An 18,758-nucleotide genomic window follows, 5' to 3' on the forward strand; every position below is an offset into this window, starting at 1 on the left:
TTTCTCTTAAGAGGAATTTATAATATTTACTAATCATAATACAAAATTTAGGTGAAACAAACTAACCATCTAGACCCAATCAGATCCCACTCACAGAAACCTTTAAATCCTTGCTAGTGGACATGATCTTGACTTGAGGACCAGCAGGACATCCTCTGTAATGTATGTGGAGCCTTTCCAAGAGCCCAAAATTTCTAGGATAAATTTCAGGCTCCAGCATAGCAGCACTACAAGTCTCCTAGGTATCAAATGTCCTTGCAGTGGATTCCAATCTGTGATTTTCTTAAGATGAGAAATAGTTGATTACTCCCAACTTCATTCGAGAAAAGACATCGGCTAGTGCACATTTAATGCTGTGAGCACTCCCGCCCGTCTTCCCCATCTGTTCTCACTTCATTGCCAGAACAAACAAATGGACAAACAAACTGAAGCAGGGGAGAAAACCATTTCAAGGTGTGATCCAGTTTTAAACAGGTATTTAAAATAATTTAGAATCATCTTTTCTAAAATAGTCAAGAATCCCTTATTGATTTTTCTGGCTGTCTCCTAAGGAGGTCCACTTTGTGCCACTTCCTGAACATACCTTCTCCTGCCTGTTGCTCATTACCACTAACTGTACAGAGCCCCCAGCACGCTTCATACTCCAGTCTCCAACAGAATAATCTTGCTAAATGGTCTTAGAATTACCAAAATATGCTTCGCTTTTTAAAAAGCAATTTTAAATGAATATAAAATGTATATTAAAAATCCAAACTTCAGTGATATTTATCGATCACAGGGTGCTTTTTCATAAGATCATGGTACCACTGAAACATTTAGAGACTGAGGATCCATCTATAGACTTGAACGAATTTCACTTTATTAAATAAATTCACCGTAACCAGGTCTAGAAATGGTCCCACGTAAAGAGCATGAGGCGCGGGGGGCGGCATGCTGCTAGGGACCACGGATCCCAGGCTTGCCCTCCTCTCAGAGCCCCAGGAGGAAGGCGGAGGAATGGCTCTGGCCCCTGACTGTACCCGCCTACCTACTGGGCTAAAACGAGAGGGCACTCCTCCTCCTCCTTCTCCTCCTCAGACTTATTCCAAGCCGCTGTGAGCTGTACGCAAAGGACACCTGCAAAGGAGCCTGAAGTGAAGGAGCCCACGGTTCCCTCATTCCCCACTAAGCACATCAGGAACCTAGTACCCTGTGCATGGTGCTGCACAGCATTGGCATCGGGGAGCTGCTGAGGACAAGTCTCCGGCATCGTGGAGCGCACGGTCTGGGGGGTGACTGACCCAGAGAACTGTGTGCGGGGGTGTGGGGTGGAGGGCTGGCAGGGACGGCGCCTCTACTACAGGCCTGGCCTGCGCAGGACCAGGGAGGGGGAGGAAAGCGAAGCTGCAGGGGAGACGTGAAGGACCAGAGGAGTCAACCGGGCGGCGGGGCGGGGGGGGGGGGGGGGGGGGGGGGGGGGGAGGGGGGGAGCGCAGCGGATGAGGAAGGAAAGGGAAACTGGCTCCTGGAGTTGGCACAGGTGGGGTGGGCAGGGTGCTCCGACCGGGAGGCAGCACAGGTGCAGGGTGGGGGCGGGTGGGGCCGGGTGCTCTGGGGACAGGGAGGCAGCCCAGGTACAGGGTGGGGGCGGCCCGTCGGAAGCAGGCATGCTGCCCCCTGTCCCTGGCACGCAGCAGCCCAACTGAGTGTTGGGGAGCCGCCTCCGCACCCCATGATGAGCCGCAGCAGGAGCTGGGGAGCGCCTCATCCTCCTGCCACCCTCAGAGCACGGACACCAGCGCACCGCTGAGCCAGGCTTCTGCAGGCAGCAGGCAGCCTCCCGGGGGCCGCGGACCCAGACCGACGCAGTCGTGAACCCCCACCCCAGGAACACTCTGCTCAGCCCACGGCCCCGGCCGCCCTTCCGCGCCCCCTCCACCCCGTCTCCGCCTTGGGGTCCTGGTGTGCCTCTCCATCTCGGCCCCGGGGTCCAGGTGAGCCGCTCGGGCTCCACCCTAGTCATGGTGCCGCAGCGCCCCAGGACTGACCTAACACCCAGATGGTGGCGGAGCCCACGCTTCTGTCAACAGCCACGTCCCTGCCCCTGAATGTCAAACACACACCATCCTGCCCACGGGTCGCCTCCACCTGAAGAGCTAAGCAGCACCGCAACGTCCCCAGGCCCCAGCTCTTGTGCTCCCACAGTCCTTCCCACGTGAACGCTATCCTTCCAGTCAGGGCTCTTGCATCCTCCGTCCTACCTGTTCCCCCAATTGTCACCACTCTCCACCCAACGGCCTCCCTCCTGCCTGAGCGTTGCTGTCCCCTCCATCCAGAATGTTCCCTCCCCAGCATCTGTGTACCTCTCCCAAGTCTGTTCTTCCACTCCCCTTCCCAGTGGGCCTGTGTCGGCAGCCCAGGCCCCCAGCACCCCCATCCTCCTTCCCACGGCATCACCTCTCTGTGTATCGACACCCTCATTTTATTATTTGGCCCCTCCACTCCCACGTGGCGTCCTTAAAGGAGAGCCTCTCACCGTGTCATCACTGCACCCCCAGCACCTGGAACAGTGCCTGCTGCACAGCAGGGGCTCAGTGGGCACTTATTACACGAAGAGAGGCCCGAGCAGGCGCGTGACTGGAGCTCCACAGGATCCACCATGCTCAGGGCAGCGCCAAACCAATCCGCGCACCCCAGGAGGCCCGTCTTCCTCTGGACTGAAGATTTCCGGGACAGCTGACAACAACCCGCAGAGCGGCAGAGGCCCAGTCCGGGGGGGACCACAAGACGAGCTCTGGCCTGCCTCGGCGCTCCCACCCCTGGCCCCGGGGCCAGTCTCGGAAGTCCGACGGCGGCTGGACCCACAGCCTATTCAAGGGAGGAAGAAGGGCCGTGGGTGCCAAAGGGAGATGGGCCCAGGCACGCTTCCCCCGCCCACCCGGCCTCCGCTGCCTGCTTCCCCTCCGTCCCTTGCTGGCCCCACAGGACCCTGCGTACACAGCCCAGCCTGTCAGGCATTAGATCATAGTCCCTGCATTTGACATTTTACTCTGTGCTCCTCTGCTGTTTCTTAGATTCACTATGAAAAGAAGGTCATTGCTGTGGGTATCTCATTTGTTCTCAGGTGAGACCACCCTCCAGGGGGTTAGATTACCAGTATAATCTGACATTCTGATCTCACCCTAGCTCCTTAGTCCCGTGGAGGTGAACAAAAGTCCATCTCTTAATGTAAGTATTCTGAAAGCTTATATTTTAGATTATTAGACTTACTTCTTTGCCTTCACTTAAATACCCCTACATTGGTCACACACGTGTGTGCTCACGTAGACAGAAATCTGTTCTGTCTCACTCCAGACTACTGAAACAGCGTCTTTAACTGTGATATAGTGACCAGAATAAGCTATTTCTTTAAGACATAACAACGTGGAACAACATAGGATCATCTCTAATGGGACCCTGGCAAAGGCCAACAGAAAATAAATTTAACAGCTTCTAGACCCTGCAAATAGAATTTGGGTAGATAGGTAGAAGTACAAAAGATGAACGTACATAGTTCAATCAACTAAGCTTACGAAATAGAAATCAGGATTAGACAGAGACACTCTCTAATCTCGCCCTTTCTCAGATTGTCTTCTACTCTAACAGCTTGTTCTTCTTTTTTGTGCTTGGCATGGGCAGGGTGAGCAAGCCCGGGCTTCAGGCCTCAAACGGCAAAACCACTCAAGACATCTTGGTAGTAGGAGTGCGTACACTGTGGCCCATCTATCAGGAGCCCTAACCTAATGGATTTGGGGGCGGCGGGGGGTGGGGTGGTTGAGACCTATTTCTTTTCCCAACAAGATGTGGAGAATCTTTTCATGGTCATTTCAGGGCACTACTCGTTGATTTCATTTATCTGGATCACAGATTTTAATTTTCTGGCCTGGAGTTTATTTTCAACTGGGCACATTTCCCAGGAAATAATGAGTATTTGCTTAAACACACAGCATCTGTGATTTTTCTTTTGCAATTCACTTATAGGAGAACCCTCTGTTATTAATAGCCCGGGGTAAAGGTTCTGTGAATGAGACTGAATGGGTGCTTCTCACTTGTGTATTTCCTGACAAATGACAGATGGTATAATACACACAGCCCGTCCCTGAAAAGATGGAACGAGAAAGCCTCCCAGTAAAGGAGGAAACAAGACCCGGTGAATGGGAGGATGACCGGCCCGGAGGTCATCTTGCAACGAGCAAGGGGACGAGCTCACGCCTCTCCTCTCCACCAACTAGTTGGGCTTCAGATGCGTTTTCTGTCAAGTGTAAAGTGTCGGTGTGAGTCACGCCTTCTGCAGGGCAATGGGGATTCCCACCAGTCTCGCACTGGGTCTCGTTTCCAACTCATCCTACCAACGGCAGATTCCTCCCCACCGGGTCTTCTCTGAGGAGACACAGCAAACGGTTGGCAGAGCTTACAGGTGGTGCAGGGAGAGATGCTAGAACCCAGCGGCCCTCACAGGGGCTTCGGCCTTGCCGATAAACAGTCTGCTTGTAAGACAGGCAAACAGAAATATTCATTACTGTGTTAATTTTTAAGTATTTCAACTGTGCATCCTTCCTCTGCTGTAGGTCATCCACCTCCCGTGCCCTGGGGTTTCTGTGACTTGTTTGTCCCTGACTCAGTCTTTCCAGGGTCCTCTGGGTTGTTATACACAGGAGCACCCTAAAAACCCAGCCTCCACCTCTACTCCCACTTTAAGTAAAATTTAGTGTATTTCCTTTGGATCCAGAGTATGTATGAATAAATATATGCCTATTTACATATAATTTAGACCTTGATCTTGTACCAAGGTCCAAACTTACTTGGTTTTGACTTCCGAGCCTGCCTCTGCCTACACAATAGTAATTCCGCACCTATGTTTAGCACTTGGGAGTCCACAGAGCACTTCTAGTTTCCCTCTCCATCCTTCCTCCTTCCACGCCCGGCTTCCTCTCTGCTTCTCCCCCTTTTCTTATAATATAGCAAATCACTGCTTCCTGGTGAGCCTGTACCCACAGCGCCGCAACGGGATTATCTGGGAAACACTCGGTCACCCCGTTACTAGCCTCGGGGTGGCGTGGGTATCTGCAGGGAAACACGAAGAGCAACGGAAACCAAGCCTCCATTAGTAGATGACACGATCTGCAAGACGGGCCTGTTTATGGCAGCGACAGGAGTCTGAAGTAGTATTTTTATAATCATTTTATATTTTAAAAAAAAGTAAATGACTGGATGTAGAACAGATCGCATTCATTATGCTGAGAAGCTATTTATGGGAGCGACAGCACCCTGTGTGTAGACTTCTGACAGCAGAAGGACAGGAAAGAGAATTTATAATACTTTCTAATTTATCTTCTTTTGAACTCTTGTCTCCGTCCAATCCATCTCCCATAATGTCATTATCAAGGTATCTGTGAGATACAGATTTGATTTTAAAATATAGTTGCCCTGATTAAGGACCTTGGCAGGACACTATTCTGAATTCCTTAGCCTGCTCTATAGATTCTTTTAAAAAATATGGTCGCTGCTACCTCTCCAAGCGCATCTGTAGTCTCTGTACCGAAGAACCTATGTTGCAGTCGTGTGAAGTCACAGAGCAACCAGCAGGCTGCACGCTGCCAGGGGCCGGCGCTTCTCCCCGACTTCTCCTTCGCCTGCCCACGAAGGCCCGTGGCCACCTCTTTCCTTGCTGAACTCCTACTCAACTTTCCGGGTCCAGCTCACATGCCCTCCTCTCTAAAGACTTCTTTAGGGAGGATCAAGTTCCCTCAAGCTTTGAGCTGAGATAAACGGAGAAGCTATCCTAACAAACTGGTTTACTGGATATGGCCGTTTCTTCCTAAATAGCCCATGAAGTCCTTGAGGACAAGACCATATGGCTCTCCCTCCTGTCATCTCGGAGCCTAACACGGCATCTGCGAGACGTTCACTGTTCGTTTTACCAATGAGTGGATCATTCCCTCCCAGAATGACTGCTCCGTGTGCTGCAACAAAGAACTGTTCTTATCACTATTACCAAAGCCACTGAGAGGACGCGGCCGTCTGGTCATCACAGCAGGGGCCCTGAAGGATGGCTAGAGGACTGGCTCGCCCCAACCTCCCGCTACAGGGCTGCAAATTCTCGGGCAGCAGCTCCAGCCTACCTACCTCTTTGGGACACTGCTACCACATGATGATCACTAAACTGCCCACCAGCTTCCTTTTGGGAAGTCCTTACTGTGCTCTATCACTCTTCTGTCAATTCTCGTTCAAAGCTTCTACCGACTGTGGTCAGCAGTGAGAACTCACAAACGGGCAACCTTGCTTGGTACGCAGTACTAAATTCGGGGTTCCTTTTTTTTCTTCTTAAGTCTTGGAGATAGGGAGGCACGAAAGAAATAGAGGAGGACGATAAATAAGGACACACAAATTAGAGAGAGGGGAAATATCTATGGCACCATCAGAAGGAAAGGGTCGGGGAGAGGGTGTCAGCTAACAGTTCTAAGGAAAATATATTTAAAAAAACCCAGAACAACAACAACAACAAAACAAAACAAGAGGATGCCGACAGGGAACATGGTGCAGTTCAGTGGGTTCTTTTCTAGGACTGGGAATCCTCCTCTTATTAAGTCTGTGGTAGAGCTAGTGAGCTGTCTGATGCAATACTCATACTTGGGAAGACGACCCTGAATTCACTTGGGGGCCCAGCATGTCTAGCCAAACGACACAGCGTGCAGGCGGTAACCAAGGACTGGCCAATAAGTGTGGGTGGAAGTGACATGGAGCTTTAGCAAGTCTATTTAATAGTGAAAAGGTACATTCTTGTCCCCCCTTCCTCTCGTAGAACACAGATGTAATGAGTGATTTCAAGCAGCCATTCTGGACCCTGAGGAAGCATGCTAAAGAATGCTAGAGCGAGATAGGAAAGGTCTGGGTGAGAGAAAGCAACTTCTATCTTGTTCAAGCTACCGTTACTTGGAGTTTTCTGAATTTATCAGTTGAAAAACTACCCTTGTTGTCAAGGAGTTTAAGATCCAGAACAAGAATATTTGGCACAATGTAAAGATTTAACAGAAAGATAGGTTATACTTCATTCTGTGTAATTACTTGGGTTTACAGACAATTGAGAAACAAGGAAATAATATTTTCGATTCACTAGGGAAACTAATGAGTTAAAAGCAAACTTACAAAATATTTATGTGACTAAGGAAACATGGAGAAAGATGAAGGAGAATGCATAAGACTATTAAGAGTGATTACATATGCTTGGATTTTTACATCTTACAATGATCAAGTTATACACTGGGATTTAAAACACTAAAATAGAAAACATTTTAGGGGCACCTGGCTGGCTCCGCATGTGACTCTTGATCTTGGGGTCATGAGTTTGAGCCCTACATTGGGTTCAGAGATTACTTAAAAATAAAAGCTTTTAAAAACCATTTTAAGCTATAAACAATAACTGGTAAATATTTCTATGAAGGAAAGATGTATTGATTTTTATCTATATTGCTTTTTTGAGGAGGGAGTTCTGTAAATCTGTTTTTAGGACGTTGGCTACATGAATTCTCATCTCTGGCCCACTAACAACTACACAGGGAATCTTGGGAAAGTCATGCTCTGGAACGCGAAATGAGAATGTTATTAAGTGAACTTTACAGCTTCTTCTAGCAGTACAGTTCTGTCACATATTTGCTTCAGTGGATATCTAACTGTGCCTTCTACAGGCTGATGTCAAAACGAGTCAGTTATGCGGTTCTCAGGTGTGAGGACTGTCACACGTTCCATGTCCAGAGACTGGGGCCCTTGGTGGGGACCCCGCCTCAGACCGTTGTCTTAGTAGGGCTAGGTGTATGGCTTCAGTGAGGACGGACTAGGGACTATGTTGTCCTAAATGTTGTCTGAACTCCTCACACACCTTCCCAAATAAAAGCAGGTAAGGAAAGTGACTGAGGGCTCACCGTCCTACTTCCAACCACAAACAAAGCTATTTCCCTGCCCTCTTTCTTGGTAACTGTCCTTCTACCCCAGAGTGGGTTCAAGAGGAGCTACTGCCCCAAAGACAGGTGCAGAGCACCCAGTGCTCACCCCTTGGGGCTCCCTCTTTCCCTCTTTTCCTAAGAGGGGTGCCCTCAAACTGACATCACTGAACCCTTCATGCAGAAGTGGTCTGCGTGTCATTTCTATATGCCTTCCTCATGGACACTTGCATCATATTGTAAGTGTTTCAAAACACTTATTTTTATCTTTTACAGAGAAAGAAACTGGGGGGGAGAGGCAGAGGGTAAGGGAGTGGGAAAATCCCAAGCATGGTCCCCGCTAAACGTGGAGCTCGACGTGCGGCTCAACCCTATGACCCTGAGATCATGACCTGAATTGAAATCAAGAGTCAGACGCCTAACCGACTATGCCACCCAGGAGCCCCCACACAGTAAACACTTTAGAGATATTAGGAGTTAAGAAATTAAATCACTAAACAAAAATAGATTTCCAATAGCAATAAAAGTAAACATCAGTATTAAAGAGCATACCGCAGTAGCCTGGGGTTCCACACACTGTCTTCATGAGTACTTGATGTTCCACAATCTTAGAGAGTCCAAAATCAGCTAACAACACAAGAGAAAAATTTAGTGAATCAGGTCTTTTCTCAGCTTTTATGAGATGACAGACACTTCTGTTATTTAAAATAAAACGGACTAATTTGTTTTTGTATCTGATGACAGGCAGATATAGAAGGGGACCACTCATCTGGGAGAGGAAACTGAAAAATAATAATAATTCCAATCTTGCTTTAAATTGGAGAAAAATATGACTCCCAAATACATTTTATGCTCTTCTCTATAATTCCTAGCTTTTAGCAAATAAGCTGTTTCTTCTTGAAGCAACAGTTGCATTTTGTCTAATTTATGAAACAGTAACTCTAAGGTACAATTGGTAATGCACCGGAAGAGATCAAAATAAAAATTAGGCTTTTGTGAATGTCACAGACATGAACAGAAATAGCAAAAGGTTCATTCTGCTTCAAAATAAAGTAATTCCTTAGTATATCTCACGGAAAAGGATTTACTTTCAGATGAGGAATACGATGTTTTGTTTTGTTCTGTTTTTTTCCAAATATCCTCTTTATTTATTCCTCAGAATATTACTCCGGTAAAACATCACCCAGAGTTGCTACCATTATGGTCTCCTTGCTGGGCTACATCTCTTTCGCTCAGGAAACATCAGGAAACAGTTCAAGGCCATTCTTCAAGAGAGGCAGGTAGAGAATTGATGCCATTTTAGACTTCAAAGATAAACCCACATTTCCACGGAGGTGCTGATTCTTATCAGGGAAAGCGGCAGGAAGTCCTTCAGAAAGAAAGCCTCTCCTGTCTAAATTAGTATCTGTCCATCCATTTAAAGACATTTCTTTAAGGATAAAATCTTTGAAAGTGATGTCAAAGGAAATGGAAGTCTCCCTGCTGTTCCCTGCCTTTCAGGAGTGATTACAAGAACAAGCTGGCCGCCTGGCAGGACTTGGGTATGTATTTTTTTTCTTTGGGTTCTTGCATTCATAAAGCACATTATGTTGTCTGGGCTCTTCCATGATATGTATAACTTAATTTTCAAAGGTGTTAACACTTCTAATGCAGCGAACTTAGCAGATTAACATTATACAGGCCAGTAGCAAAAGAGCAATGTCCTTCAGAGGATTTAACACGGATTCTGCTAAGGAGAACGCCTGTAAAATAAGTTCTTTTATTATTATTTCCAAATGAAAAGACAGGGAAAGTAACATTTAGTATACTTTTTTCTAAAACGTCAATTTAAAGAACTCTTTGAATAGTTTGGAATTTCACAAAGTTCACCTTTGTAGTTCTTCAAAATTCTTACTGGGAGAAAAAACAAGGTTCCCAGAGTCAAATAAGGCTTGGGAAAAAGCCTCAGAATGTACTAATTTAGATGTCAGTTCACAAATTAGTAGTACTTTTAAAGTTTTGGGAAGTCCTAAGGAAATAAAATCTTGTTTAAGTTGGCATTTCCTAACTTATTTGACCAACCTTAGCGCTTCCACAAACCACTGCCACTTCCCTCAAAGGAAATTATAGTATTTTACACTTGCGCACTCAATTGAGGAACCAGTGTTCTAGGGAGGGCACTCTGGGAAAGACAGATCTCAGTTATCTCTGTTCAAATAAACAAATGAGTCAGATCCTAAATTCACTGATATGTACTAAGCATTTTGTGTCAAAGTCCTTGAGTATCTAAAATTAAGCTCCAACTAATTTATGTGATAAAAAGTAACAAAAAAAAGAGGTTATATTATCTGTGATTTTTCTTCTGTATAAATTTATCTACAACATACACCATCACCTTCTGAAGTCCCTGTGATTTCTAAGAGCTATGTTTCCTTTATGTCCCAACCTGGAGCACCAATTTCTAGGCACTGATTCCAGGTTAATATATCAGGAAAGAATACAGACCTCCAAAAACAATGCATTATTCCTTTACAGACATCAACTATCCAAGGAAGATAAATGGAGGCAAAACTGGATGGAACAATATTTTAAAATTCCATGGAATAAGTTTTTTCTGCTACAGGAAAGGGGTCATAAGATTTCTGGAAATGTCCTCACCGATTTTTAGTGGTGCATCTGGGGCTGGAGTTGCATAGAGAAGATTCTCTGGTTTGAGATCACGATGGACAATCCCATTTTCATGTAGGTACTAAATAGGGAACATGATGAATTAACATTCCAGTAACTGTATTTATGGTTCCAACATTTATGTTTAATCTTTTCAGAACTAGAATAATCTTTACTATGTCATATGATTCAACCACACATGCATATGATGATTTAAAAATAAACACCATTTAGGAAAATACTATTCATAATTCAAGAACAGCTTATATACAGTTACCTAAAAGTGAAATACAGTTTAATGTGCATAAAATCAACTGCCAGAAATAAAATATTTGCTCCTCAGAGAATATTAGTTGCAATTCTCTTCATGCATATTAATGTATCAGTTCAAATCTGCTAATTATTATATTAAGTCAAGGTTCTGTATATGCAAATTTGTCTGGCTTATTATCTGAAAAGTATCATTTTATGTGTCATCATAGAAGCTCCCAACCATAGTGAAGACTTTATAATTACTGTTTGAACAAGAATTTTAGATGGGAGTAATTATTATAAAGGACGATCCTTAATAGGATAAATATTGTTTAAAGGTGATGAATGGGGCAGCCCGGGTGGCTCAGCGGTTTAGCGCCGCCTTCAGCCCAGGGCGCGATCCTGGAGACCTGGGATCAAGTCCTGCTTCGGGCTCCCTGCATGGAGCCTGCTTCTCCCCCTGCCTGTGTCTCTGCCCCCCCCCCCCTCTGTCTTTCATGAATAAATAAATAAAATCTTAGAAAAAAAATAAAGGTGATGAATGCTCTCTTAGGCCTTCCTCAGGATTAGTAAATCCAACTATCAATACCTAGTGGCATATCTGAGATGATCTTATGGAATGCCTGTAGCAACCCTACTCATTTTATTATATTTTAAGTTATTTTGTGAATTATGTGTTATCACCATGTAATATCCTCTCACTGTGAATGTGGAAATCCTACCTGATCCTGCTTCCCCTCGTCTCAGACCCTCTCCAAAAGTAATTACTCATCACTATGAAGTGGTTTGCAAGTTTTTCTATCAATTCACAAATATGAATATATGTATGCAAGGAGATACTCCTGATTTTTCCATTTTCTTACATAAATGTAGGATTACTATTAATTTTCGACACTGCTTTTTTTTCATTTAACAATATGGCTTTGCAACCTTTCCCACAAATCACTACAGTTTATTCTACTTAACAGTTGCATCCATTTTGTTGGATGCATCATAATTTATTTTGCTAGTCCCTTTCTGATCAACAGTCAAGTTTTAAAAAATTACAAATAATGCAGTAATAAGTCTTCTAGCACTTGGGTATTTGGGTGTTTTTGCTAGTGTTTCTCTAGGACAGGCAGCTGGAAGCAGGTCTGGTGGGGTCAAAAGGCATATTTTAAATTCTTACATATGTTGCAAAATCATTCTCCTAAAAGACTCCATCAATATTTACTCACACAAACAATGTGTTTGTTTTCCTGACATCTTCACCAAATCTGTACTTTTAACTTTTGTGGAGCTACAGTGTAAACACTGCATCTTAAGTTTGGTTTAGTTTGTCTTTTCCTGATTACTGCTATAGTACATGCCTTTTGGTTTTCCTCTTGCATCAACTCCCCATTTATATTCTTTGCCCAATTTTCTGTTGAGGTTAAAAGAAAAAACTGCTGGGGCACTTCAGTTTTTCTCCTTTTCAGTCTAGGGGAGGGAAGAAGTCTTTTGTTTCTCTGCAAGGCAAGTAAGAGAAGTGGGCAGTGCAGAGGTCACAGTGTGTGGGGCCTGCCGGGTGTCACTCAGTGGTCTGGGGACAGGAGTCATATGCAGCTCACTTTTCTCACTTGAGAAAAACAGAAGGTTTGGATGGAGACGTCAGGGACAGGGTGTCAGGCTGAGCTGCTGACTGGGGCTGCGGGCAGCTCGCGGGCTTGGGGGTGTGTGGGGCACCGGGAGGAGGAGGCGGGCAGCGGGAGGAGGCGGCGGGGCTCCTGGCAGTCGCAGGTGCCGAGGCCGCGCTGGCACAAGGACGAGGTTCCCAGGGGCTCCCCGAGCCCGGCCCGCGAGAACCCACGGGGCCCGCGCCTCCCCCTGCAGGGTCATGGCAGCTCCGCGGCGTGGAGCGTGACAGCCCCGGAGCAGCCGGGCCGCGGGCCGCAGGCCACGGAAGGCGGCGGAGGACCCGCCACGCGGCGCCGCACACGCGGGCTCTGAGGCGGAGGCCAGGCGGGGCCCAGGCTCACAGCAGCCCGCGCGGCAGTGTCCGGGCTCCCGAGCGCGGCCCCGCAGGGACCGGCTACACGGGCTGAGCACTGGCCCGAGCACCGGCCTGGCCGTCCGGACAGAAGCCGGAGTTTGCTGTTCGAAGTCCGAACTAAGACAAAACAAAACTAGACGACACCATGGGGCACTCCACAGAGGAGAGCCGGGCCAGAGAGCAGAAGAAACATTTGAGGGAAAATAACAGACTAAGGAGGAACATATTTAAAAACAAAACAAAGCAATGAAATCATGAAGGTCACGATCCTGGCTTTTAGAAATATAGGCAGAGATCGAGAAATGAGATCATTTGCTATAAATTCTTGCTGTAGAGAGATTATTAAAAGTTGACGTATAATCACATACACATTTGGTAGGAGACGTTTACATGCATTTGACTGACAAAACAGAAGGAGTCACTCTTTTATTTTTGCTTGGACCCACTGATTGTCTTTAAAGAACAGTGAGTATTTTTACCTTTTACAGTATCTCACGCTAAAAGGCCAAGCAAAAAGGAAAACGTGGAATATGACCTCTTGTCTTCCCCCCAAGAAAATACGATTGTTAGAAGCTGCAACACTTTCAGAGCCCCAGTTCTCAAACAGCTTGTTCTCAGAACCCCTTTATAGTAAAAAAGAATATTGAGAACCTCCAAGAGCTTTTGCTTACATGAGTTCTGTCTAACCTTAGTTACTATGTTAATGGTTAAAACTGAGAAATTAAAAAAATACACTTTATTTTTAAAAAGCAATAAACTCATGATATAGTAAACATAAATATTTTCTAATAAAAATATAACTATTTTCTAAAACAAAAAAAGTAACGAGTGCTGTGTTGTTGTTTTAAAGTTTTAGAAATTTCTTTGATTTCTTGTTTAATATATTCTCCGATCTGCTTCTGTGTTGTCTATTGTAAAATCACACACGATACAGACCCTGGAAAATTCCATCATACTTTCCTAAGTGAAAGGAAATTCCTTCATATTATGACAAAACAGTTTTGACCTCACAGACCCTCTGAAAGGAGGGTCTTGGGGACCCTTCAGGAATCCTTAGACCATACTTTGAAAGCTTCTTAGAGCATTTGAAGACATAACAAGGGCAGTTTAAGAGCTGAATAACACGCACACTGCCCTTTATTTTCAGACTGGGTTTTAAATGACACGCACACCTCTAACCTCATCAAGAGGTTAGATCCTATCAAGATCACCCAAGATCACTCTACACAGAAAAGTGGAGAAAAGGAAACTGAGGGGGTAGATGCCCATCAAAATTATGTACTCATGGGAAATTGTACAAATACATTTTATAATATCGTATCAGTGACGTAGAACTGATTAAGAAATACCCAATTTTGAATAAAGAGACCCTATCACGATATTGTTGATCTTAGCTACAGATTAAACCATGGGGATTCATCACAAGTAGACAAAAGGAGAGGAAAAATTGAGAAATGAGATAGTTGGTTATTCTACAATAAACCAAGGGTTGAAAATAATCATAAAGTTAACCAGAGATAAGCAAGGAAACATTAAAAACTAAAAGGCCATTTTGGAAGATCTCTAAAACCTAACAATTTAGTGGAGAAAGAAATAATAAATCTGACAACTGTAGCATCTAACTACTGAATCTTGACTAATCGTAACTTTTAATAAAGAAACTGGAAGAGTAAATAACCAGTTGTATATGAATTTAATTAAAACCTTAAGGAATAAAAAGAAGAAGAAAAAGGGGGCAGAAAAGGAAGAGGCAGAGAAGCACAATTAATTTGCTGGCTCAATTTTTTAGAAATATATTATCTTTCAAGAAAAAAGCATATAGGGGATCCCTGGGTGGCTTAGCGGTTTAGCATCTGCCTTTGGGTCAGGGCGTGATTCTGGGGTCCTGGGATCGAGTCCCGCATCGGGGTCCCTGCGGGGAGCCTGCTTCTACCTCTGCCTGTGTCTGCCTCTCTCTCTGTGTCTCTCATGAATAAATAAATAAAATCTTTTTTTAAAAAAGCATAAAGAGTAAGTTAATGAGAGAAAGACAAATACCATATGATTTCACTCATATGTGGAATTTAAGAAACAGATGAACACAGGGTAAAGAAAGGAAAAAATAAGATGAATAAAGAGAGGGAGGCAAACCATAAAGGACCCTGAACTCAGGAAACACACTGAGGGCCGGTGGAGGAGAGGAGGTGGAGGGATGGGGTCACTGGGTGCTGGGCATGAAGGAGGGCACGGGATGGGATGAGCACTGCGTGTTACACGCACCTGATGAATCATTAAATTCTACCTCAGAAACTAATAATGCAGTATATGTTAACTACATGGAATTTAAATAAATAATATTTTTAAAAAAAGAAAAACAGCATAAAATGACAAATACTCTATCTGCAGAGTAATCAAGGTAGGGGAACAAGTACATTTTTTAAGGATTTTATAAGAATTCACTTTTTTAAAAAAGATGTTATTTATTTATTCTTGAGACACACACAGAGAGAGAGAGAGAGAGAGAGAGAGAGGCAGAGACCCAGGCAGGGAGCCCGATGCAGGACTTGATCTCAGGACCCCGGGTCACGACCTGAGCCGAAGGCAGATGCTGAGCCACCCAGGTGCCCCTGACGCAGCGTATTTCCATAGCAACATCACTTTGATAAATTTAACTGAAATAAGGCTGAGCATCTGTGTGCTAATGAAACATACTGTACTCACTGGCTAATAATACTTAGCCACTTCAAAGGCACTTTGAGATTTATAGCATCACTCTGAGAAAAGTCAAACCCCGGTAAGAACATTTTAACTCCAAGATCAGGCAAAAGGGTTTCATCCTCATAAAGACATTTTGAATAATTAGTTTTTGTTCTTCTGTAGTAGCATTGATAGTTATCGCTGAATTAATCTCTTCACATTCTTTGAAGTGGATCTGAATTTCCAACACAACATATGCCTCAGGGGAGTCTGGGCAAAGAGAGCTGAAAATTCATCTGTTAGTTTTCTCTTCAGTTTCCTTCGTGTCTCAAACATTCGTTGAGAAAATGGAACTAAGTAGTGCTTTGGCCAGCTGCAGTGACACGTTAACGATCGATGGCCAAGCCCAAGTCCTCTGCTGGTGGATGAAGGCTCCACGCTGGGCCCCCTAGGGGTGCACCGAGCCTGCGGCCTGTCCCTGAATAAGGTTCCCATGGGAGCATAAAGATACTAGGGATTTGGGGTGTGGCCTACAAGTGTCTAGATAAAGAAAAGCTGGGAATTTTGAGGGAGCAATGGAGTGGCGGGAGTAACAGTATCACAGGGAGAGGAAGCGGGATGCTAACAGAGAGGATAATTAGGAATGCCACTGCAGAGGAGAACCTGGGGTGTAGGTTAGAGCACTTGATAGGCAAACAGGTCATGAAAAACAGACTCCAGGTCTTGTTTCAGATTTTAGCACGAGTCTCCTGGTGGGCCAACTCAGAGGGAGGTAACAGGGATACTTTCAACAGTCTAGAAACTCATTTTCCTGTCTATTTCTAAATGTGCATATTATAAAATTCTACTACGTACATATTCGTAAGAATGGTCTATGTGGTACTAGTGGAACATATAATTTTACCTATACTATTTTCCTTAGATTCAACTCAAAATCTAAAACATTCACTCAAGGGACGTCTGGGTGGTTCAGAGGTGGAGTGCCTGCCTTCTGCCCAGGGTGAGATCCTGGAGTTCCAGGATCGAGTCCCTCATTGGTCCCAGCATGGAGCCTGCTTCTCCCTCTGTCTCTGCCTCTCTCTCTCATGAATAAGTAAACTTAAAAAATAAATAAAAAATAAAAAAAAATAAAACATTCACTCAAGACTTCAATGAAACACATCATTTCTTTCAAGAGCAATTATTAAGTGAATCTGTATCATTTTAAATTACACATTATGCAAAAAACTCATGGGAAAAGTGATATGTCTTGATTTAAATAGACAAGTCTCATCTAAGATAGTACAAAAAATTTTAAGTAATTTACATGTAATCAGCAAACAATCAATATATAAAATATTTTTGTATATAAGATCGGAGAAGGTGCACGTTGCAGGACAACTTTCTGAGGGGCTGTTGAGAATATTTAGAGATGGTAAGCATGTGAAAATTTCATTCTCTTATTTCCAATGTATGTGGTCAGATTTTAGGAAAGATGAGATTTGAGGAATGGAGGCTATGGAAAGGCTTGACCAATGTAATGGAGGTCATATTCAGGAGATAATAGATCACTTGGAAAAAGGTCCAACAGTCATCAGCAGTTACAGAGAGAGAACGAGCACTCACATTTCCGTAATGAGTAAGAAGAGATCAGGCTGGAGCACAAAAGAAACACAGGAGCTCTTGAAACTGCACACTGTTCAAGAGATGCTAAGAGTCCACAGAGAAGTTGAATGAGCAGGACTGAGGAGAAATGCAGAAAGTACTCCATGCTCAGGCAGAGGGATGAGCTTCCTCACAAAGAAGAGGAAGCCGGAAATATTATTATAAGAGGTGACCGTACTTCAGATTACCATACACGCCTTATATATTAGTAAGTCAAGAGTGGATATTTGAGGACATATTAGAGAAAGAAAGTTTCTGGATGAAAGTAAAATGTATATCAAATATGACAAAGAGTGACAATCTATACATTTTTCTTGGAAAATACTTATATCCACAGATGTATAAATGGCTCGTAAGTAGAAAGTAGAATTAAAATGAAGAAGAAAAAAACACCCAACGGATCTTACCATTTGGTCTTTCAAAAAAAAAAAAAAAAATGCAATCACCAGAAGCTCAAACTCTCTTTTAAACAGACAAAGATAATACTGCTGCTCTGAATTCAGGGGGTGTCTAGACATGTAATTAAACTCTCTCTATGGTCCTAACAAAAACCGTGTCATTGTGTAATGAAAGCTACTGCATAGTAATTTAGTTTAATTACAGCTATGCTGTGTTCAATGGGCTGTGTGTGGCTAATTGATAATGTCTCAGGAGTTGGTAGGAGGAAGTTTAAATCTCTTTAAAAATCTAACAGGACAAAGAAGAACCAGTCATTAAAAAAAGAAAACTGTATTCTGCCTACAGCTCTCCTTTGGGAAGAAAATTAAACTGCATGAAAAATTAAATGGCTCTTCTCTATTGCTCAGAAAATTCATAATCAATACCTATAAATTTAAGTAAGAACTTCAAAGTGAATTCTCTACTTTTGTGTCACATCTGCTTTGGAGACTACTACCTTTGTCTTTCTGCTTGACCTCTACACTCTCTGATGCCTTCAGAATTGTGAACAGAATATACGGGAAAAGCAATAGGTGACTACTATCTCCCATGACCAGATCGATGGGCATGATTGGGACTGGCGGGCTGGAGACCTACGGTAAGCCTTAATCTGGAGAACATCCCAAGATCAGAGGAATCCACCGTCAGCAAAGCAGCCAAGTGCTGGGGTTTCTCATTTATTAGCCAAGTAGCCTACATGGCCATTTATTTCAGAGTCATCTTTGATGTTTCCTTTTCTCTCACTAGTCTTGGCCAATCAGTCATGATTCCACCTCCAAAATACATCTCATATCTACTCTTCTCATTTACATTGTTACCACTGAGTGCATAGTCCTTCATAGTCCCTACTGGCACTATTGACATTTGTCTCCTAATCACCCCCACCCACATCCCTACATCTAGGTCATCTTTCTAAAACACAGATTAGCTCACATCAATCCTCTTTTAAAAACAAAAACATTCAGACTGTCTGGGTGGCTCAGTTGGTTAAGCATCTGATTCTTGATTTTGGCTCAGGTCATGATCTCAGGGACACAAGATCAAGCCCCATGTTGGGCTCTGCACTAGGTGGGGAGTCTGCTTGGTGTTCTCTTTCTTCTTCTCCCTCTGCCTCTCCCCAACCCATGCTCTGTCTC

The 18,758-nt window shown here is 44.1% G+C and overlaps 1 protein-coding gene across 6 annotated transcripts in view; it reads right to left on the minus strand.

The window, feature by feature from the left end:
- The window catches only part of CAMK4 (calcium/calmodulin dependent protein kinase IV), a 270,420-nt gene that overhangs the window by 16,570 nt on the left and 235,092 nt on the right, over positions 1 to 18,758 (minus strand). For all 6 annotated transcript variants that reach the window (XR_013359229.1, XR_013359228.1, XM_077861519.1 and 3 more), the window contains 2 exons: positions 10,593 to 10,683; positions 8,508 to 8,582 (listed from right to left, as the gene is read on the minus strand). Coding sequence is in view for 4 of the 6 variants with exons in the window: in XM_077861519.1 (XP_077717645.1) it covers positions 8,508 to 8,582; positions 10,593 to 10,683 (166 nt within the window). In the remaining 2 variants the exon portion in view is untranslated. The remainder of the gene's footprint in view (positions 1 to 8,507; positions 8,583 to 10,592; positions 10,684 to 18,758) is intronic.

This window comes from Canis aureus, chromosome 2, assembly GCF_053574225.1.
Source record: "Canis aureus isolate CA01 chromosome 2, VMU_Caureus_v.1.0, whole genome shotgun sequence".
Classification (NCBI taxonomy): domain Eukaryota; kingdom Metazoa; phylum Chordata; class Mammalia; order Carnivora; family Canidae; genus Canis; species Canis aureus.